The 23040-nt window shown below is 39.7% G+C and overlaps 1 protein-coding gene across 12 annotated transcripts in view; it reads right to left on the bottom strand.

Annotated features, from left to right (window-relative positions):
- Nucleotides 1-7648: 7648 nt before the first annotated feature.
- Nucleotides 7649-23040, bottom strand: part of SS18 (SS18 subunit of BAF chromatin remodeling complex) — a 51222-nt gene continuing 35830 nt past the window's right edge. For 4 of the 12 annotated variants that reach the window (XM_075141953.1, XM_075141959.1, XM_075141956.1 and 1 more), the window contains 3 exons: nucleotides 20953-21075; nucleotides 18133-18266; nucleotides 14260-15970 (listed from right to left, as the gene is read on the bottom strand). In XM_075141953.1, coding sequence (XP_074998054.1) covers nucleotides 15944-15970; nucleotides 18133-18266; nucleotides 20953-21075 — 284 coding nt within the window. In that variant the 3' untranslated portion in view covers nucleotides 14260-15943. Of the gene's footprint in view, nucleotides 9881-14259; nucleotides 15971-18132; nucleotides 18267-20952; nucleotides 21076-21795; nucleotides 21889-23040 lie in introns of those variants that run through there. The other 8 variants (XM_075141948.1, XM_075141952.1, XM_075141947.1 and 5 more) reach the window with 7 other exon arrangements.

Raw genomic sequence — 23040 nt, 5'->3', positions numbered from 1 at the left:
TTTACAATAATATTCCAAACCATGCATTGCTACCAAGCGTCCTGTCACAGCTATCGTTAACAATTTGACTTAGTGATTTACTTTCTGGAGCCGAACCTTGAATAGTTCTTCATGTCATTTCCAAATCCCAAAGACACTGTTAATTTGCTTTGCAGGAGCATCTTCTATTCCCTGCCGTGCTTCAGGACGACACTGTGCTAGGTGCTGCATAAACACAGATGAAAAAAATTTTTATTCCAATACCCAGTCTAAGCTTAGAAACAGCTAGATATCACCAGAAAAGCCTGAGCACAGAAAAAGGAGAGTGTGATGGGACACTGGTTTAGCATGCGAGCAGTCAAACAGTTGTCAAATATTTTGTAGGCATCATAGCCTACAAAGAAGAGTCTCTCTAAGCAGAGACTGGGAAAACAATGAGGTATTTTACATAAATACCGAAATTATTTTGGTTTATTCATTGATCTGGTAGTAATGGTCCCCTATATTATTTAATATTGCTGGAGTTTGTCCCGGACCTCTCAGGCTGAACAACTCTGGTATCAAAACGTCTAGAAAAACAGTATTTGTAGAGATATTTGTGATCTCCGTTACCATCTCTTGTAAATACATTTTCAGAGAGTAAAAGAGATCACAAACCCAGAGCAAATGTAAGGAAATGTACTTTCTCAACCTTTAGTTTAAAAGGCAATTTCCTAAGTTCAGTCAGGAAACATTCTCATTTTAACTGTAGTTTTCCTGCCTGAAAAGGAAAGAGTCTGCATAAAGTGACAGAGAAAAGACTCCACATATGAAGAATTTTCCCCATAATTTTCTGCAAGGAGCTCACAGCTCTTTAAAACTAATAATCACCATTTCAATATATAAAATCAAGCTCCAGCAGAATCAGGCCAGAGCATATCATATGTGACTGCTGGGATTATATAATGGGAAAGTTCTCATTGATTTTTATAAAGTGTTGGATCCCAGAGATTTTAAAATTAGGCACGGAGGCTGACCCAGTTTGGGTGGAAGAAGCTTACTGAATCCCAGGGAAGAGCACAGCCCAGGGAGAAGTCTCAGGAGGTACAGTTATTTTTAACCTTTCAGACCTGCACAACAAAGAATGAATTCTGAAAACTCTGGGTAGAAAAGAGATATTTAGTTTTGAAATTTTAGAATCTTCTACCTCCTCCCATAGATCTTGACCCTGGTAGAAAACTTGTACAGCAAACTTTTTTTTCAAATTAAGAAAAAAATTTGGAGTAGATTGAAGCTGCCATTTCACTCTTCCCTCCACAAGCATGGAAGACAAAAGTAAAACATTTTCTAGGATGTGATTCAACTAAAGAATAGAATATGCAAGGCTAGAATACCAAGACAGAAAGGGTTTTCATTTTAGCTGAAATCAAGAAAGTTAAATTTGTAGCCAAACATAGCATTCATGAACTGTTGAAATAAAACGATGCAATTAACATTTGAAAACTGCTCTAAAAAATGCTGCAGTTTTCCAGCAATTAAGTGTGCCTCATTAGATGATTCAAACAAAATTTGATCTGGACGAGTATTCTGTTGAAGTTGTAATTGAATTTTCTTTCACCCTATTGCAGGTTTCAGCCCTTCTTATAAATGTGACGGGACGATTAGCTGAATAGATTTTATTATATGTGCTGGACAGTATTTCAGATACAAATTTGTTTATTTGTAGTGGAGTAATATTAAACAGGCATTTGTGTTTCAAATCAGGTGGGGATGAGATGCTTGCATTTGTACCTGAACTTATCATACCAGTGCATATATTTTTAGCTGCTCTGAAATGGGAAGAGGACTGAGTACACATTATTTTGACAATCTAGTTATATGGTACTTGCCATTTATGGGTTGAAATCCTCACTACCATTTCAGCCTCATTATACCATATAAAAGGGCTAGACTAGGGCTTTAACACACTCCCTTTCCCTGATCCCTAAGGAGGGAAAGGTAGGGAAATGCAACAGTAGAAGAGGCAGAACAAGGAAGGGTACCTTGGGCCTCATTTCAAAAGACCCCTCTAAAACCCTGGGGATAAACAGGATGGGGAGCAGTCAGTGAGGCAGGGGAGTCCAAGTTGGCTTATGACTTGTTGGTCTATGGCTTCTGTGGCATCTCACACAGGCATTTTAAGGCTGCCTTTTATTAGCCCATGTGGAAATTTTACAGCATGGGACTCTGGAGGAGCTCATGAATCTGGTGGCGTGGCCAGCAAGAGATGAGAGAACATCTGGAAATGGAGCTCACCCCTCCCTGATGCTCTCCAGTCCTGCCCCACACCGGGATCCTCCCCAGGCGACCCCGGTGCGCCGGGCCCGGCGTAGGCAGGGCAGGCAGCTCTCATGCTGTAAAATTTCCACACCGGCTAATAAAAGGCAGCCTTAAAATGCCTGTGTGAGATGCCACAGAAGCCATAGACCAACAAGTCATAAGCCAACTTGGACTCCCCTGCCTCACTGACTGCTCCCCATCCTGTTTATCCCCAGGGTTTTAGAGGGGTCTTTTGAAATGAGGCCCAAGGTACCCTTCCTTGTTCTGCCTCTTCTGCTGTTGCAGACCACAAGGTTACGTCCCCAGCTGTTTGCTGCTGGCACTCGGGTGCAGCAGCAGCTCAGCAATAGGTAGCTTTGGGCAACTGTGCCTGGGTTAGCTCCTGCTGCTGCCCTCTCTTATTCTCCCCGTTCACTGTGGCTGTCAGGTGTCCCAGGACAACACTGCTTGGGACTGAGCTGGGAATGGCTCGGAGGATTTACCGTGTTGGGGGTTTTTTTTAAATGTTTCCTTATTTTTCTGCTCAAGCCAGATCAAATTCCTGATCGTGTCCAAGTCTTGGCGCAAATGCGAAGGCAATGCACTGCGGTACTGGCAGAAGGTGGCAATGCCTTAAGCTGGTGTTGCCAACGAGGACAATTTCTCAGATGGAAATCACTGGCTTCACAGCCATATTTTGTTAACAGAGCTGAACATTTCTCATTCATTGCAAGCTGGCTTTGTTTGAGTCCTCCTTCCCATTTTTAGTGGAAGAAGAATAATTCTAAGTCAGTGCCTTAGAAATGAAGATTTTTTTTTTTTACATAATAATCATCCCTAGCTCTTACAAACTTTTCCTTTTTTACCCACAAATTTTAGTGTTGCCACTTTTGCCCAAAAGTCAGAAGTGCAATCCTACCCTGTTGATCCTTAGCCATCTGCCGTCAGAGAGACAATACAGAGCACACGACGGCAGAAAGGAGCTTGGGCAAACTTCATTCTAAGGCAAGAGTCAGATTTCATTGATCTACAACTTGGCATTCAGTTCCTGCAACTGCATAGAAAAAAGGCATTTATAACCTATTAAAAACCCAAGGATGATTTTAGTCTTTTTTTTTTCTTGTTGAAGAAATCAGTCTTTCAGAATAGCCTGGGAGTTGCGAATAAAGAAGAACTTTGCTATGTTTATTTAGAGAACCTAACCCCTTGGAGCCAGCATTTTCACTAATGCATTTTACATTAGCGGGCTGCATCAGGAAATCCTGACTTTTGGTGCCAGGGGGGTAATTAATATCAGATCATGTTTGCAAAATGGTTGTGTTTATGTGGGAATGAGGACTGAGCTCTAACTGGCAGGATTTGAAGTACTCAACTTTGCTATGGAGCTTCAACAACTTGCTAGAGAGTGGGATGTTTAAAGTCTTGATGGCTTGGTAGAGCTACGGCTGCTGAAGAGAGCTGCAGTCTTTAGGATTCTGTTCACAAACCTTTAAGGAGAGTCTGAAGTGTTTTTCTTAAAAATGTGAGGGGATGGTAGATAACATAGAAATGGTTGTTTTGCTCCTGTGGTCTCAGATGTTCCAGAAAGCGCCAAAATATGCATCATATAGTCGTTGTCCCCCAGTATATCCCCCCGCCACATCACTCCCTAGTCTCTGTGCTTACTAGCTAGGAAATATCCACAGGCGGTGCAAAAGTATTTTTTCAGCAGAAAAAGTAGTTGCTTTTGTGTACCACCAGCTAGCAAGGTCTAAAGCAGCAGGTGCGGGTCAATTAAATAACTCTGAAATATAGCTCCTGCTGAGCTCTGTGTCTCGCAGGGACTCTGCTGTGTCACCCCAGTGCTCCCCACCCTAGGAAGTCCAGTTGCCCCCGTGCTTGGCGCCCAGCTGCTCAGCTGACCTGCTTCTCCCTCCAGGGAAAGAGGAAGAACACCTCCTCTTCCTCCCTGCTCAAGCAAGGGCGTCTGGGGAATGGGAACTCCTTTTGTGATGATGATACGGCCTCCTTCCCTAGCACAGGCACTGTCTGCAGCTCTACCCAGGACATCTCCAGCTCAGCTAAAGACGGTGGAAAGATATTCTGAGTATCATTAGGTTCTCAGTACCAAAAAGAGAAAAAGCACCACCATCTTCTATGGGTTGAAGAAGAGCCTAGTTGGTAGAGAACTTGGATTCTCACCTTCCCGAAAGCCACAGTTTCTCAGTACCCATTGGGAAACTTGCACTGGTGCTTAATGAGGTTGAAAATCACTCAGGAGTATAGGACCCTCTGAATCATAACATCATGAATTTGTGTAGCCAAAGTTTAAAATTAAAGGATGTTTTCTGAAGTTAAAAAGGAGTAACAGTACAACTGAATAGCAGCAGCAACTGATGTTCAAAATGGGAGTTTCACCTTCTGGTTTCCCAGCATCCATTTCCATGGGATGTGGCAGGTGGCAGGTTCTCTGCAAGACCATTTATTTACTCCCTCCCCGTCAGATCCTTTGCTGGAAGTTCATGGCTCCCTTAGCGGTGGTGGGGATTAAAAGTAAAGGTGTAATCTATGTTAGAGCTAATACATGTTTTGTACTATAATGAGCCAATATACTATTATGGATCTTGTGGTCAGCTCACTGTGTTTGATAAATAGGATCAATACATGTTATTCCCCTCTGAGATCCACCGACCATCATCTCTCCATACTCACCTCTTGCCAGTAGTCATTTGGGGATAATTATCCCCACCAAAAGCCTACCTCTAATGTGCCCACTGTCTTTTCTCCTGCCATAAATTGGTCTGATACGGGCACTAAGATAACAAATCTAGACTGTATCGTTATTATTGCTGTTATTTTACTAGTTTCTTGATCCTAAAATAGGGGTAGCAATCTAATCATTTGCTGTAACTATAGTAAAGTTAGATGTACCTAATGAACTGTTCCTCATCAGGTATTTCTGTAACTGATTATTCCTACCTAAGTCTAGGAGTAACGTCCTAAGCTTGAATACTCCTGAACAACACTGTCTACAGCTTTTGTTCTCTGTGAAGTGATGGACCACCTCTTCCTTTTCTACTAGTATCTCTGAATAGTTATATTTCATTTTGTGGCTTGCTTTGATTTTATTTCAATGTGTTCTACTATTCTTTTAAGCTTAATCCTAACAATGAGAGCTTTCTGTGCGCTTCCTCTTTTGTTTGAAGGCACTGATGAGCTCTTGATCCTCCACATTGGGATAATTTGTACTTCTACCCATAGTATAATTTCTTTAAAGACTTGCCAGCTCTCCTGAACTCCTTTTTCTTCAGACTTTTTTCCCCATGATATGTTTCCTCTTCATTCTCTGAGATTACAGACATCTTCTTTGTGGAAGTTTGCTGTTTGTTAGGCTTCCTGAGGAAAAGTGAACTCCTTGACAAATTTCAACCAAATTTGACAAATTTCACTCAACTCTCAGAGAGGTGTTTCAAGACACTACATTCCTACAAGGGTCATGAAACAACCCAACTAGGAAAGAAGAGAAATTTGATAAATACCTCAGTTCAGCAAAGGCTGTTGTTAGAGCTCAAGTCGTTAGGCATCAGAAAATCCAATCATAAACTTATTCTTGATACGACTATGCAAACGTGGGCAACATTGGTTCTGCTGTTCAAACCGTTATTTGTTCCCCTTCCTTTTCTAAGGGTAAACTCTTACCGCCTCATGATCTCTTCCTTGAGCTGCCTTTAAGCCCTGCATTAAGAGGTGATTCCTCTTCACTGGTGAGAATGAACACCAAGGACCTTTTCCATTTGGCTGCTTTCTCCATGCCTTCTGTATCAAAACTCTCCTAGGAAATGGCCTGTATTCTGCTCCATCTCCTTCCCAAAAGGTGTTTGCACAGTTACAATTCAGGCAGATCTAATTTAAAGTCTATAATAAACTTTCACCGCAATGACAGCATTTGATGTCTTTCCATTTATTATTGCCACGGATTCTCAATTGGTCAATCTTCCATACCTCAGAGGAGACATATTGCTTTATTCACTGACAAAGTATCTTCTCTCTTCAATTTGTTGACCTTCCTGAGAGAACTTCCGTATATGTTAATGTTCAAGCCCTGTAAATAAATAAATAGAACCATGTTTCTGTTATGCCAATGCAGTCATAATTTTGATAATACACTTAAGAATCTTTCTGTATGTTCCTGTACTTACTGCATTTATATACAGACATCTGGAGTTTTAAGCATAGTGATTCACCATCCCCATTCTTGTTCCTCCTCTGATCTTATAAATTAACACCTCCTCCTACATCATCTTTGGCTTCTGACACTTTCTGTTTCCGGGCACTGGCTCACGGCTTAGACAGGTGCACTCTTCGCTGGGTAAAAAACTGGCTGGACGGCCGAGCCCAGAGAGTTGTGGTGAACGGAGTTAGATCCAGTTGGCGGCCGGTCACGAGCGGTGTTCCCCAGGGGTCAGTACTGGGGCCGGTCCTGTTCAATATCTTTATCAATGATCTGGATGAGGGGATCGAGTGCTCCCTCAGTAAGTTTGCAGCCGACACCAAGCTGGGCGGGAGTGTTGATCTGCTCGAGGGTAGGAAGGCTCTGCAGGGGGACCTGGACAGGCTGGATCGATGGGCCGAGGCCAACTGTATGAGGTCCAACAAGGCCAAGTGCCGGGTCCTGCACTTGGGCCACAACAACCCCAGGCAACGCTACAGGCTTGGGGAAGAGTGGCTGGAAAGCTGCCCAGAGGAAAAGGACCTGGGGGTGCTGGTTGACTTGAGCCAGCTGAACATGAGCTGGCAGTGTGCCCAGGTGGCCAAGAAGGCCAATGGCATCCTGGCTCGTATCAGAAACAGTGTGGCCAGCAGGAGCAGGGAGGTGATCGTGCCCCTGTACTCGGCACTGGTGAGGCCGCACCTCGAATCCTGTGTTCAGTTTTGGGCCCCTCACTACAAGAAGGACATGGAGGTGCTGGAGCGTGTCCAGAGGAGGGCAACGAAGCTGGTGAAGGGCCTGGAGCACAAGTCTTATGAGGAGCGGCTGAGGGAACTGGGACTGTTTAGCCTGGAGAAGAGGAGGCTCAGGGGAGACCTCATCGCGCTCTACAACTACCTGAAAGGAGGTTGTAGTGAGGTGGGTGTTGGTCTCTTCTACCAAGTAACAAGCGATAGGACGAGAGGAAATGGCCTCAAATTGCACCAAGGGAGGTTTAGATTGGACATTAGGAGAAATTTCTTTACCGAAAGAGTGGTCAGGCCTTGGAACAGGCTGCCCAGGGAAGTGGTTGAGTCCCCATCCCTGGAAGTATTTAAAAGACGTGTAGATGAGGCGCTTAGGGACATGGTGTAGTGGGCATGGTGGTGTTGGGCTGAGGTTGGACTCAATGATCTCAGAAGTCTTTTCCAACCTTAATGATTCTGTGATTCTATGACATCTTTGACTGCTAGGGACTGACTGTGCATTGGGAACTGTGTGGACCTGCAGTACTATGTCCAGCCTTGTCCCACCCCCGGCAAAGAAAGTGATGAAGTGGATCAAAATAAGTGGAGGGCCACCAGGATGGAGCACTTGCCCTTTGAGAAGAGGTTGTGGGAATAGGGCTTGTTCAGCTGAGATGAGATGGTTTTGGAGGGGACCTAACAGCAGCCTCCAAGCACCTAAAGGGAGGTTAGCAAGAAGACCAAGCCAGGTACTTCATGGCAGTGCATGGTTGGAGGACAAGAGACAACAGGCATAAGCTGAAGGAAAAGAGGTTCAGACTTGCTAAAAGAAACATTTTCACACAGAGGAAAGTCAGGCAAGGGAACATGGTGCCCAGAGAGGTTGTGCACTCTCCATCCTTGGAGGTTTTCAAGACCTGAATGGATGAAGACCTAAGCAACACGAGTTCATAATTGACCCACCTTTGAGCAGGAGGTTGGACTAGAGACCTCCTTAGGTCCCTTCCAACGTGTAATACTTTATGATCTGACTTCTTGCCTTCTGAGAATGCCATCAGCCATCCAACTCATTGTAAAGCACCAAGTTCTCCCCTCTCCCTCCTGTGTTGGCAGGAGACCCTTCCTTGTCCTTGCAAGTCTCCTGGGTTACATTAAGGAAGCCTTTATGTTTGTGGATGTTTCTAAGTCTCGCCATCTCTTCCTCCTCCTAGCTTTCTACACCCTCCCTTTACCCAAACATGAATTTTTTGCTTTCAAAGGCTACATAGCTCACAGATTCATCCGTGTACAGTATGGTGGATAAACAGACCCTTTATACCACACATGCTTGTCTGCATAGGCTCTCATGACCCTGTGCCACAGGCTGTTGGCACCACCGCTCAGAGTGCACTTAGGGATCTACTCTCCTTGGATATTCATTTATCTGGAGAAAATGGGAGTACCAGTCTCTCCTGCTCTCAAGATCTACATGTGCAGAAGATGGTGGGGGAGAGGGGTGTCCCAGCATGGTCCAGTGATGCCAGTCAGTACATCTGTGGAAATCCATGAAGCCTCATATAAAAGGAGTAGTGAACTCTTCTTGTTGATGTAGTCACAGGTGCCCACAGTGCTAGAAATTGAGGACTCAATGCTGGGTGAGGTTCTACATGATCTTATGGATTTTGCCAGGAGAAGGCAGATTTTGTTGTCCATCCTCCTTATAGTAGACTTTCCCACTCCAAAGTCATCGGCCACTAAGCGACAGAAGCAAGCCTCTTGGGCACTCTCTCCCTCACATGTACTGGTGCTTGGAAGGTGTTGTCCTCTTTTAGAAACTCAGGGAGCAGTTCCTTATAGCGATCTTCACTCAAAAGCCCTGCTTCCAAATGATAAGTATGATGTAAATCCACTAACTTATAGCTGTTCTTGGGCTCAGAGCCTCCTCATAGCAATGGAGAAGGTGGTCTCAAACACATACCAAAGGAGGAACTATAGATGATCTTATCATCCACGTGGGCAGTTCCCTAAATAATTGCTATCTTTTCTTTGTCACAGAAATCTTCCAACGTCTCCAGCAGCAATTCTACCTTTGCATCTTTGTCAGGCTTCAAGGTGAGTCTTGCCTGCCACCCTTCTAGAAGATGGCTGTGGTCAAAAGGTGAGCTGTCATGGCTTACACAAACAGAACAGATGATCAACACGGTCACAAGATGAGAGAGAAACAGCAACAAAGGAGAGAGTTCCTCAATATTCATCTAAATATACAAACTGTCTGCACAACTGATGGTATAACGTGGGGTAGCCTACAAGTTACCGAGTCATTGGACCAACGTGCTGCAAAGACAAATACACACCAACCAGCATGACACCCGGCAGCAACTCTCAGTGGAAACGCAGGCAGCTCAACGAAAGGTGCTTTGGCCCACTAGCTCACTTCAAAAAACTGATACAAATTGGTCGTGCAGACATACTGCAAAGCGTTCATTCAAATGGTGACCAGCTGCCTGTGGTCACTTAAATAATGATGGTAGGGCAGAGTATGAAGAAAACTTAGTCAGAGGTCACCTCTATCATGCTTGGCCCACAGACTTCAGGTGTACCACATTTTAAACTCCAAATTTATAAACAGGCAAAAGAACTATTGAAGCAGTTAAATCTATCTCTATGTTCCTTGTTCCTTCCTCAGCAGAGTGCGTCTCACAGATTCCTGGTTTTCTGCCTTCTTTGTTTGCTGCCAGAGAGCAGGAAAACACGAAGCAATGTGAAATTGAAGGGCAAATAATACAGGCCATATAGAACTAAGCTTCTGAGGTAATAAAGTATCAGTGCTGTCTTTATAGCAAGAGCATAGCAAGTCATAACAAGCACCAATGAACACCAGGCTCCATTAGACATGTTAGCATGCACACAAGGTACTTGTATCGGTTACAGATATCCTAGCACCCACCAAGCATCTATTTACGGTCCTAAAATCAAGCACTTGCCATCAGCCAAAAACTTTGGGGGATACAACAGAAACCTTCATGCCTGCCTCAGTTTTGCTATGTTCTTACCTTTCCTGAGCCTACACGGACACTGAAGCAGTTGATAAATCTGAAACCAGTGCCAAGCTAGCAAATGCTTCGTCATACTCAGATGAGCAGGCTCTCTGGGCTTAAAAAACCTAAAAACTCTGGCGTTTATAGGCAGATCCCTTTTTCCCCAACAGTAAGTTTCTAAAGAAGGTATTTCATGATAGAAGGCAAACATTTTATCCAAGCTGGAAACAGCCTTGGGAGCAAACAGATAGATGTAGTTACCTATGTGCTCAAATAAGAAGAGCTAGCTCTGAAATGATCTGTATCCTTGCTGGGGAAAAAAATAGAGAGAGATATACAGATCATTAACCTTTGAGATTGACACCGTATTAACTTGGCAAGAAACTACCTTAACAAGTAAGGCCATAATCAGAATTTAGATAAAAAGAACTGTGGCACTTGTTTATATTGTAGCCCTGTGGAAAGGAAGTCTAAAGGCTCCGGGCTGAGAAAAGCTGTGACTGGAAAAGTGTAAAGGCAACTTAATACTGGAGACTAAAAATTCTTCACTTGATTTGAAATTTGCTAAAAAACAGTCAGGAGATACCATTGATGTAACTTAATTTCATAAAAACAAAATGTGTATTCCTACCGAGCCCAGCAAATGGCGTTTTTCTACAAAAGTATCTGTAATGGACCCATGTCAAGATGCCAGCACACTTCTGGCAACACCAACTGCAGTAGGTGATTAGAATTTATGCTGTGTAAAATTAACTTTTAGATTAAATGAAAATTATGAACCAAAATGCAAAAGCATTTATATGGCAATTCACCTACGCCATTTGTTTAAGAAGTGTCAAGGCAAGTGAACGTAACGCAGTGCTCTGAAGAGTTCACAGACGAATAGCCACAGCTATTCCAGCAGCTTCCCTTCCAGCCCCACAGCTCTTCCCCCACCAGAAACCCGAGGCATATGTACGTGAAGCCATGGACATACTGAACTACTTTCATTTTCTAAGACCAAGTGAAGAATAGTAAGGGAAAGTTAGAAAACATTATCTACAGAAAACTGAAAAAACTCCTCTTGTAAAATCATCAGATCTCAGGAATAGGAAATCATACATTCTGCTAGATTAGTCAAGAATTTTTCTTGAAAAAACTGTGTCACGGGAAGCTTATGAGAATTGAGTGAAATCCAACATCTTGCAAGCCTGAAACAAAAGTATTTCACTATTCATATTATTTTGGTGATAAATTTCATCATAGTGGGAAAAAATAATTTTCTGAATGGAACATTGCCACCCCAGTTCAGATCTACGTTTCAGTTTAATTCTGCAACCTAAATCAGTAGTCTGCTGCTGATAATGCCTACTTCCAGGTTTTGCAGAGTGAGGTTCTAAAAGTTATGATAAGAAGAAATCTAAATATACTCCCCATATATTTACTGTCAAGGCACCAACAGAAATATCTTCCATGCTGCTTGTTGCATAAAGCTGTGAAGCGTGAGGTTTCACATTCTTTCAAAATAAACTGTTTCATCTGATCTAATGTAATTGTGCATGTTCTCATATATATATCCAATTCTTTTTTTAATCCTACTAAGCCCCTGGCTTCAATAATATCTTGAGGATTGAGTTTGCAGTTGTGCACATCGTAAAAAGCATTTTCTGTTATCGATTTTAAAGGTGTTGCCTTAAATTTTCATCACATTGTCCGTAACCTTGCAAAAATTACACTATCTGTTACATACCTCTGGTTTATACATACCGACTTCTGAAACAAAGAATCCCAAACATACTTCATTTGCTCTTGACCACTCATTACTCATTTATCTTTTACCTGACCTATCTTTTTTTGATATGGGAGAGACAAGGATGAACACAGTAACTCAGAGCGTTGATAAAACTCTGATCAGTGTCACGGTATTTTGTTAAGCGTTCCATACCACCTCTTTTTAAACATTTCGGTGGCACTGTGGCTTCTGATACCCACTGAACAGAAGTTTTACTGCACTAGCCACACAATTTCTCCTGACAGTTGATTAACTGCGTATGAGTAAGTTACTATTATCCCACCCAGTACCTACTTTGTTGTATTTGTAAACATCAGCCATTTCCTACGTTCTGCTATGGTCCGCTGCATTTCCACAAAGTTTCAAGTCCTGCTTAATCTCAGTAGCACCATTTCCACCTCATTTTGATACCAGAGCATGTACTCTTTTCTCCAATTTATTTGTTAAGTGTTAATGAGTGGTCCCAATAGAGGTCTGGCATAATTTGTTATCGATCTCCATCATTTTTTTTATATTTAGGATTTATTCCTATTCTCCCCATCTTACCTAATTTCCAGTGCTTCACAATCCACCTTACTGCATGCTTTATTTTTATGGTAGCAGCTTCTCAGAGAACTTCAGGCTTTGTGAACATACAAATAAAGACCAATTCCATCAGATTGTGCTATTACCTTTTACAATAATTCTAGCAGATTAAGGGGCATGTTTTGGTCTTTTTTTTTTTTAAACAAACATATCATTTCATATACTACTGAAGATCTTTTTTCTTTTTATTCCTTAAATTTAATTTACTACTTTATCCAATTATCTATTTACTTCAGAAGGTTTGTTTGGGTTCATTTAATAGGATTTCACCCTTATGCTTCTATTTTATGACACACCAACGTTGCCCATGTAGGAAAATCAGCTACTTTCTTTTGAAGCTTCTTCAGGGCTTCTGGCTGAATTTCACCTGGACTTGCTGATACAACAATTTCTCTTCATTTTGTAAATTTAAAGTATTCTCTCCTTTTCTGGAATCTAAAATCTGATTTTTTTTTTTTTAAATCACATTAAAGTGTTTCAGCATCCTCTGTGGTAAGAGCTGTAAGAAGTACAATGATATTTTTGCACTGAAGTCCTTGCCCCTCTTTAATCAGGAGTATTTTCTCAAAAAAATCAATTACTTTAAACATTTAAAAGTAATTTTAGATATGAAAATGAAAGCGGGACTATTTGCAAAAAGATACATTTATCCTGCTCTATAAAGTGGCATGTTTGCTTACTTATGTTACAACATTATGAAGCCAATTTCATTTGAAACAGTGAGCCAGCTTCTCCCTTCCGTGAGTCATTCAAGAGCAGAAAGGGAAATAAAACTGTCTGTAAAGGAAGAGCAAAATATGATGGCAAATATCACAGCACTATGATAACTAAAAGTCATTCCTCTTTACTCTTTGAACATCTGTATCATTTCTGTTCACGTATTTGATTTGCTGTGTCAGTCCCCCTCTTAAGTCTTATTTTCTACATTCTACATGTAAAATGCCAAATTAACACCTTTTTTACTACTTTCCTATTGGTCAGATTTTATTTAATAAAGAATACTTACTAAAATGAACCTCGTATCTTGCTATTTCATCCTGGTCCTGTTGTGCATTCCTGCTTCTTTTTTGTTTAGGGAAAACTGGTTATTTTTTAATATATAATTTTAGTAGAAATACTTTGCATGGAGCTATCTCCTCTTAAGTTGTTCTTCTGGCATAGTATCAGAGGAATAAGGTAATTTTTGTCACCACCAATTAAAAAGTTTTACGAAACAGGACCGTTATAAAACAATTAAACCTTGCAAATGCAGTAGTCTCTAGGAGGGAAACCCTGGAGGAAATTCTGCTTATTAAAATTGCAATTTTAGTTTCCATTAAAAAGGAGAATAAGACAACAGAAGATGGGCTGGCAAGACAAATTATTTCTTAATGTCAGTTGAGCTTATTTCAAATGAGATAACGTATCTACACCAGGTTGGGTTCAACACATTTTTGCCTCCTCAACTCATTTATCTAATTCAGTCATCTTGATTATAGCCTCATGGACCTTCATTTTCAGAGGAAGAATTTCGTAACAAACAACCTACACAACATGCTGATTACTGAACAGTTAATTCTAATTAACTTGGCTATGGCAAGAGAATTTTGATAAAGTCCTAGAATGCAAATACAGTTTGGTTATTCTGGCCAAACTTCTATAAAATAAAAACCCACAGCAGAGTCTCCAGATGAGACAGAGTGATAGGGATCTAATTTAAAGAAACAAATGAGAAAATTAAAATCACAAATAATTTATTCTTCCGTTAGAATTGATGGAGTACAGTTTTAAATAGCAATGAAGTACACAGTGGTGGAAAATTGGCACAGAACCTACAAGCATTTCATTCATAATAATGTTCCTCATGCCATATCTGTTCAAACCTTGATGTGTATTTTCTATCGACTTTAAGAAAATTGTTTGCCCTTTAAAAATGATGGACAAATTGAAAATCTTGTCTTCCATGTACAATGTCATACATATTATGAACACCAGTTGTTTTTCTCCCCTCCCCCTCCGCCCCCTTCCCCAGACATGATTGCCAACCAAAAAAAAAAAATCATTTTATCCCTGGGCTAATTTTAAGTTTTGTCCTTTATAAAAGTTGCCAGGAATTCTTGAATGCATATATTCCTGCACAACAGAATATCCATTTATTTATCTGATATACAGGACAGTCTCAAAACCAATTTTTTGTGTACTGTGCTATTGATCAAGGTGCTGCCTCTATCTCACATGCAACACTATAAAAGCATTAATGCAGTTCAAAACAAAATTTGGCATTTACCTCACCAACAGGTTTTATATTTGATGTTATAAAACATCCCTTGGTCTCATGTTAACCAATAAGAAAAATGGACACACACAAAAAATGTCCCCTTTCTAAAGATATTAACTCCCAGTTAGGAAAGTTTAGATAGGTTTTACAAAGTCTTCTAGGCTATTTTGATACATACAAATTATTCAACTAAAGGTTAAAATACACTTATACAATACAGTCCTGTCCCCCATATTCTTTTTCAAGTTCTTTGCATATTCAAGCCAAGTAAAATTAACACTTGTCATTTTCTTTGTTATTGCAATTATTAAGAGGGATTACAGCTTGCTTATGCAAAGCTGTGACAAAACACTTGAGAAATAAAACCCAAACGTTTATCTTGTTACCCAAAAAATGTTGCAGAAAATTGTCAAACTATGTTAGAAACAATTTTTACAAAAATGCTTCACTCAGAAAAATTGGAAAGCTTAAAAAATTAATCTTTGCACAAGACTATATTATACTGTCCATAATTATGTTCCCATTTAGATAACTGGGATTCTTATTCTTTGTACATGAACCTATCAGTGATGTATGATGCTCTCCATCTTTTTTCACTGTTATCTTTATTATACACCATTTCCAGATTTATACAATCAAGCACTTATCATGCCCCAACCCATTTTTAACAGTAGATTTCTAATCCTGCCCAGCGAGTAGTGTACTGTCTTGCATATTCACCACATGAAAAACATAATATACAAAATATTGCTGCTGTAAAAAGTGTGCATTTCCCCTTTCCCCCTACAAAAAAAATCTGTGGAAAAAATATTAAATTCCCATAACCTTCATAAACACACAAAGCTGTTCGCACCTTTCAGTCTGTAACAGTCTATTTGACATACAGTTCTCAACTCACTGCAAATTGTTATGTCACGTATTTTCTGTCCAATATTGCCATCTAGAGTAGAGATGTGAAATCAGTTTCTGAGAATCTACAGTCTTTAACAATTAACCCATAAAGACTGTATACCATAAAACAGCCACAAGATTTTTCCAAAAGCTAGATGGAATGGGAGGTTCTCATCTCAGGAAGATGTCCACAGTGCTGAGGAGACAATATGGCTGCTAATAGATATTGCCTACCGGAATGTGAGTACTTTTTCACTGTTGATAATTTCCATACTGACCCTAAGAAAGAAATTCAAAATACAAAATTAGACCACAAGGCCTATTTTCCTGTATTAAAAGCTGAAATCAGAAGACCATCCAAATAAACTATGATGTTAAAAGATGGAAACAAATAACAATAGATGATAAACCAATATTAGTAAGTGGTACAGAGTTTATCTCACTAAAAATCCTTTGTGTTTTAATGTAAAAGTAAGACTGATGATACAGATTTAAAGCCAGGAACCTAATTTGATCAGAAGAGTATATCTTTAAATTCAACGGACTGCTGTGAAATTTGCAGAACACCATCAAAAATTAAAGATGGGAATTACTTCCCACCTAAACTTTGAAAACGATTTCAAAAAGACAAGGTCACCTAAATTCAAAGTAATTGAGGAAACTAACCTGCTTTCAGAGATACCTAAAAATATTCATGTATCAGTCATCACAGAATGGACTCGTACATGCATCTCAAAAATAAGGCACACCCCGGTGAACATACAGAACTAGTCAACATATCCTATGGGAATCAATTATTCCATAGATCCAATACACAGAATTATTACCCTTATTGATATTCTCTATTTCTTTTAACAGAACGTCATGTACTGCAGAGGAGGGCAGAGGTGAAAGCATCAATGCTGCATGTTTACCATGATCCCTCACCACGGGGTTCAAGGCTTGCAGAAACAAGTAGTGTGCTATGAAGCGAACATTCTCCAAACTGCGGTCCCACCACCATTCCATGTTAAGTACCATCACAATAAGGCAGTATTTTAAATTCCAGTTTTATGTTGCAGTGTCAGTTTTTTTCCATTGTAATATGGCAATCAGTCAGGAGGAAGAGTTTCAGAACAGCTGTCAGATGAGAATTTAAGCAGCACAATTCCTATGGGAATGGCTAGTATGAAAGAGCGGAGAGGTTTCCCAGGGGAACTTAGATTGCACAAACTGGACGAAGTAGAGCCTATCTACAGAGAGGGTTATCCACTTCTACTGCAAAGAAAGCTGGAAGAAACTCAGCAAATTGAGATTAAGTTTCCTTGACCCTACGTTTGCCACAAGTAAAGCATTCTCCTGTAGCTTATTATTTGCAGGAGGAAGCTATTAGTTCAATGCATGAGGATTTTGTTTCTCTGTTAAATAATTAGAAGTAATTGCATCTCTAAAGTCCCACACTGAAAGAGTTTGTTCCTTCTTCCTCGTCTTTTCTCATTTCTGTAGAAAGGAAGCCAACTGTTCTTTAAAAATGCGGGCAATTGTGGCTATTCTCACTTCCAAGGGAAAGTTCTTCTTGAAAGTTCAACTGATCTTCTACTGACGTATCAGGATTTTATTTAAACATTAGAACCTCAACTTGATCATAAGGTCTATTTAGTTACTCTCCATTTTATTTATGCGGAGGAAAGTAATAGTGTACGTTTTAATGACATTTCTGAATAATTCACATTGCAAAGATTAGATTTGTACAGTTTAGTACCTTCTAGAGGAATAAAATCTCCGCTTCATCCTTTAATTAGAAGCCTTTTTTTTACAGGAGTCTTCCACTACAACTCCAGCCTAGAGTTTTGGTGTTTGTTTGTTTTAAACTTATCTTAGTAGTGATAGGAAAGAAGCAGTTGATTTTTCAGGTCACTTCTTTCCCATGTTCAGTATTCCTTTATACTACTTAGAGAAAAATCTGTGCAGAAATAGGCTTCATGTCTCCCCACACAGCTCTACAGTAGAGGGACTTCAGTTGCACACCTGAGGTGGTTCTGCAACCGGAGAGGAGGATTACTGGATTTGTGTTTATGGAAAATCAATTCAACCACTTTTATTGGAAGGCAGTAATGAAGAATGATCCACCATGAGATTTAGGAACCTCACCTTTCATATTAGTCATTCACCATGAGGCTATGAAACAGATCACCTTAATTTTTTAAGGTCCAAAAACATTTTCTGGAGTGCCTTACTTTGCCAAATTGCATTAAAACTCTGTAAACTCAGAAGAGAACGACTAATCACACCTCCTGACAAATGATTCTGGGTAACCCACCTGGAAATAAAATCCGTGAAAATTGTATATACACACCTGTGAGACCATGTCCTCAAATTCATTAGTTTAGATGTTCATAAGAAACTAAGATTATCAAATGAGTGTGTAAGAATCACAACTTTCTCATCAAATGAAAGAATACCTGGTCATATCCATAAGGCCTCTGCTGTGGTGGCTGTGGTGGCCCAGGCTGTGTGGGTCTGTACCCCCCATACTGCTGGCCTTGTCCTTGTGGATAATTGGGATACTGAGGTCCTGGACCACTCTGGGAAGGGCCTGGAGATCATTAAAATGTAAACAAAAAAAAGATTGCTTAAGGTGTTAGGAAGAAGAGAACAGCGAAAGCATTGAATCTTACAACAGAGCAGGGCTAAGAAGTATCACTACTGTGCAATTAGGTCTTTTCCTACCTAAAAACATACCAGGGATCAGTGGTCCTCCTCTCACCCTGGAAAGCACCTTAGCTGACAGGTCCTGTGCTCCAACCACAGGAACGTTTACGGTTTTTATATATTCATTATTTATTACCAATGCGTGTAGTTCCACACATGAGGTCATAGGACAGGGAAGAATAAGGCAAGAAATGACAAATCATAAACATGAGCACTTTCCAGGATTTAAGGAGGCACACGCTCCTCCTGCTTTATGCTGCTCCAGTTTCAGAACTTTATAATCCAAGGAGCAGGCAGATGATCAGCTGCGTTCAGCATTTGGACCTTTTGAGAAGACTAGCAGCACTGCACTGCCAGAAAGTCAGTTCCACAGCAAGCACACACCACAGCAGGCAATCATAAATGGGATGTCAGGCAAGCAAGTTACATGCATAAAATGCGAGATGTGACAACCAGTTAATGCTATTGTGGGATGGAAAAAAAGCACCCTCTACTCCATACTCCTCTGGTCATCTTAACTTTCCAGGAAAAGGATAGGGGGAAAAAAAAACACCCACACACAAAACCAACTTTGGCTTCACCCTTTTTTGACTGTAAAAGGAAGCAGTTTTTTTGTCAATACAAACTCTTTCTGCTACTATTCACAGAGACTCAGCCTGTCTACCATTGGAAGCTGCACGTTACTGCCATCAGACAGTGCAGACATGTTCCAAACAAGATTAACCTCATCCCCTCCTACCTTGGGAGAGATGGTGTGCTGTGTATTTCAGTGACACTCCATACGGATCTTTTGCAGTGGATCTAAGTCAGCTTTTTCTACCACCCCTTAAAAACTGGCACAGTCAGGAAGATTTGCAACTCTTCGGAAGTGCTTTCTTTTAAACAAACCAACACTTCTCCCTTCCCCCCAGAAGAAACAATGTGTTTTAGGAATACTGTGATTCAGTGCTAGAGAGGGCTAGTTTTAGCTACAGGCACTGGACATTAAGATGACATCAGCTGGTAACTCTTTCAGTAATTCTGGATCTATGAGACAGTCAACAAGATGACCTGGAGAAGAAAAGCTCCACAAGCTATTACCATTCTCCTCAGGTCTCAAATCCCCTTGAACTATGCAGTTTCAGCTTTCTACAGTGGAACAAAACCTTAAAGATTGATAATAATGACTCGGATGCCGATTTATTTTTGCAAATTACAAAGCAATTAAATATTAAACTGAGCAAGGATACTACATCCTAAAAAGTGCTGTGTTCATCTGACAAATGAAACTTGGTTTTATTTATTCATCCTAATTCTTTATAGTTGAATTCTAAATATTCAGTGACAGATTTCATAAAATAAAAATGGAACTACAATATCTATTTCTGCTAAAAAATAGAAATTTAGAAGTATGCTATTTGAGTTTACAAATTACAGTGGGTAAGTCACTCCAAGAGATTTCTTCATCCCTTTCTTCTAGCATTTCTTAACCTAAATTTTCAGAGTAAGTCAGATTTTATTTCTTTACTTACAAAATTTAGAATAGTGAGCTAGATGGACCTTCACTCTGATCTTCATTCTGTTCCTATGTTACGTTTAGCAGAATATAAGTACATGACTATTATTTTAGAACTATCAATTCATCCATAACCTCCAAAAGGAGAAAACTTGCTAAATCTCAGTGGACCCTCTTAAATTTTAACTTTGTCTCAGCATAACTGGATTTAATGCAAATCTGTCATTTATCTACATGGCAAACAAGTCAGCCATCCACTTCCTCACATACCCACAATGCTGAATGTTTTAGCACTTAAACCTGCAACAAAACTAGAATTAAAATATATGGAATTAGATTTCAGAGATTCTTTCTCCTGAGATAAAAATGTACAGCTTCACAATATGCGAGCAAGTAAACCTTTGAAGAGCAGTATTTCCAGTATGCTTTTCTGACCTCAAGTTTTCACAAGTAATGCACAAAAATTACATACTAAGTTTCCTCGGTGGGAGGTTTTCCTTGAATCCAAGGACTACATGATCTTACTTGTGGCAGAGGATTTCTCATTCCTGGCATACATCAGAAGGTTTGCATTACTAGTGCAAATTTGTAAGACAAACTCTTGAAAGCTCCAATGCTTATATTTATTTCTTTAGTAATCAGTACAAGAATTTTAAAAGAATGATTCACATATGTTGGATGAAATTTTAAACTACTTTTAAAAAGATTTTGTTCTAAATGGCAAATCCAAGGATGAAAGGATATAAATGGCTCTTTGCTATCTCTGTGCCCTCCTGACTGTGTTCCCCTACAGAGGACAGAAAATAGCAGATCCTTTCTGGATCCTTCTAGATTACAGACACCCGTTATAATGTTGTCTTGTCACCTGTGGTTTTCTGTGCTACCACACTGTTCTAGATTGCCAATAGATCTACTTCCCAAAATACGCTGTCTTGTTTTGGCCCAGTGAAATTGTGGGCATACAGCTTTTTTGCACAAACCTGGCCTTTCAACCCAGTAAACCAGGGATGGAATAACATATGAGGATCTCTCTCAGTCTTTTCTGTGATTGCTGTCTGTATCTTCAGGTTCTTACCATAACCCTGCTGTTGTCCTGGATAGCCTTGTTGGCCTGGATATTGCTGCTGTTGTGGTGGATAACCCTGCTGTTGGGGTGGTCCTTGATATGCATCTTGCTGCTGACCATATTGTGAGTTTCCTGTAAGATGATTGCAAGAAAGCAAAAACTTATAAAGATACCTACTTTATTAATCTTTTTCCTTCTAAGATGCACAGCCAACAACACAAGAACAAAATGAAAATGCAATATTGATTTCAAAAACTGAACAAAACAAAGAAAACTCAAACCAAACAGAAGGAATTCGGCCAAACAACTGCAGTTAAAGCCAATTTTGCAAAGTTGAACTGCAGCATTTTCAGCATCTCTGCCAAACAAGCATTACATTTACTGGAACATCACAGTCATAAGATCATGACTATGCTAAATAAAATTTAAAAAGACAAAATTAAGGACAGCTACAAGAGCACAGACTAGCTACACAAGATCAGCAAGCTGTTTCCTAACGGCACTATAATTATACAAAATATACACACACACAAAAAGATATACAACTGAACCAACAAATTTATGTTTAAATAAAAATTTCCATTGAGGTAAAAAAAAAAAGAAAATCTCTAGAGTGTTTTAGTCATTTTACTGTTGTTAGAAATGGCAAATTGTGGTTATATATTTTAGGTGTTTGCAAGAAATTATTCTGAATGCTTCAAGTTCCCTGCAATTTTCAAGACAGCCAGCAACTAGTATTCTACAAGAGCTTTGCATGGGTATAAGTCGTGTTGTGCAAGAATTTTTGTTCCCGTTGCGGGTGGGGGAGGAAAGGGAATGTATGTGCGTATGTGTGTGAAGGTATATAGATACCTCCTTCGTAGTAATGTTGTGAGGAATCCTCATAAGGCCTATCGTAGCCTTGTTCAGGATACGACGGTTGCTGATAACCGTAATCATTATGACCTACATCAATTCGACAAGAGACAGGAAGAAACGTTAATGGCCTCTGAGTGAAAACCCTAAAAATATTTCATTTCTCAGAAAAATGAAAAAAATTTCAACTGGATATACATGAAAAAGAATCTTCAATTGTATTAGCCTAAGATTTATTAATATGATTTCCTTTCATATTGAATTAACATGTGACAGGAAAAAAAAAAGGTTTAATGCAGTAGTTTTAGCAACATCACAGCAAGGGATGGTCTTAACCTTCTGATAATCCTTGTTGGGGGGGGCGGGGGGGGGGAAGTACTTTATCTTTCACTCAAAAAAAATAAAGCATTTAGGCCTTTCACATGTAAATAACCTGAATTAAATTAGAATGAACAAAGAAAGCAATTATCATACTTTGTCTAACACCTGTTCTGCTGATCTCCAATTCAAAAGCATATGCTAAAAGCAGTGTGAAATACAACAAATAAAGCTCAATGAAGTTATGAACCATAGTCTACACTAAATTTTGCTTTTAAGTGACAGAAAAATAACCTACTCAAGGTTTTGCCTACGAACAGAATTCCTACAAATCTTAAGAAAATTTTTGCTCCTACATTCCAGCCCTGAGTAGGATCATTAGAAAAGAATCTTCCTTTTCAGACACTACAGGCATCTCTGATTATGAAACCATGCAGTAAGCACCCCACCTGTTGCTGTTTTTAGAACAAATCTATTTTGTCTTACAGATGACCAAAATATATCTTACTGCTACCTTGGTCAAGAAAACAAGCCAAAAATTTGTTTAAATTTGATATAAAATTATACAAATTATATACACTTGGAATAAATTTTGGAATAAAAATAAGGAAAGGAGAAAATAGTTCTAAAACTAAGTGGTCTTTGTAATTAGTTCTGCAACTGCACCATACGTCATTGACTGAATCTAATACAAATACATAACTATTAACACAAGTCTTATATTCTCTTTGCATTCTATATAAGAGTAATAATGAGGTAATGATAAAGAATGAATCTTCAGAAGGAATAGGTCTTAGAGAAGTAATCTGTGCTGCTACAGAGCTGTCGATGGTAACATCCAATTGCCCTTACTACGGTAAATTGCCTGTAACCACATAAAGTTCATGTGTATAACATAAAAGTTCCAAACTGAAAGCTTAATAA

Source organism: Calonectris borealis, chromosome 2, assembly GCF_964195595.1.
Source record: "Calonectris borealis chromosome 2, bCalBor7.hap1.2, whole genome shotgun sequence".
Lineage (NCBI taxonomy): Eukaryota > Metazoa > Chordata > Aves > Procellariiformes > Procellariidae > Calonectris > Calonectris borealis.
This window is presented reverse-complemented; position numbering and strand designations above follow the sequence as displayed.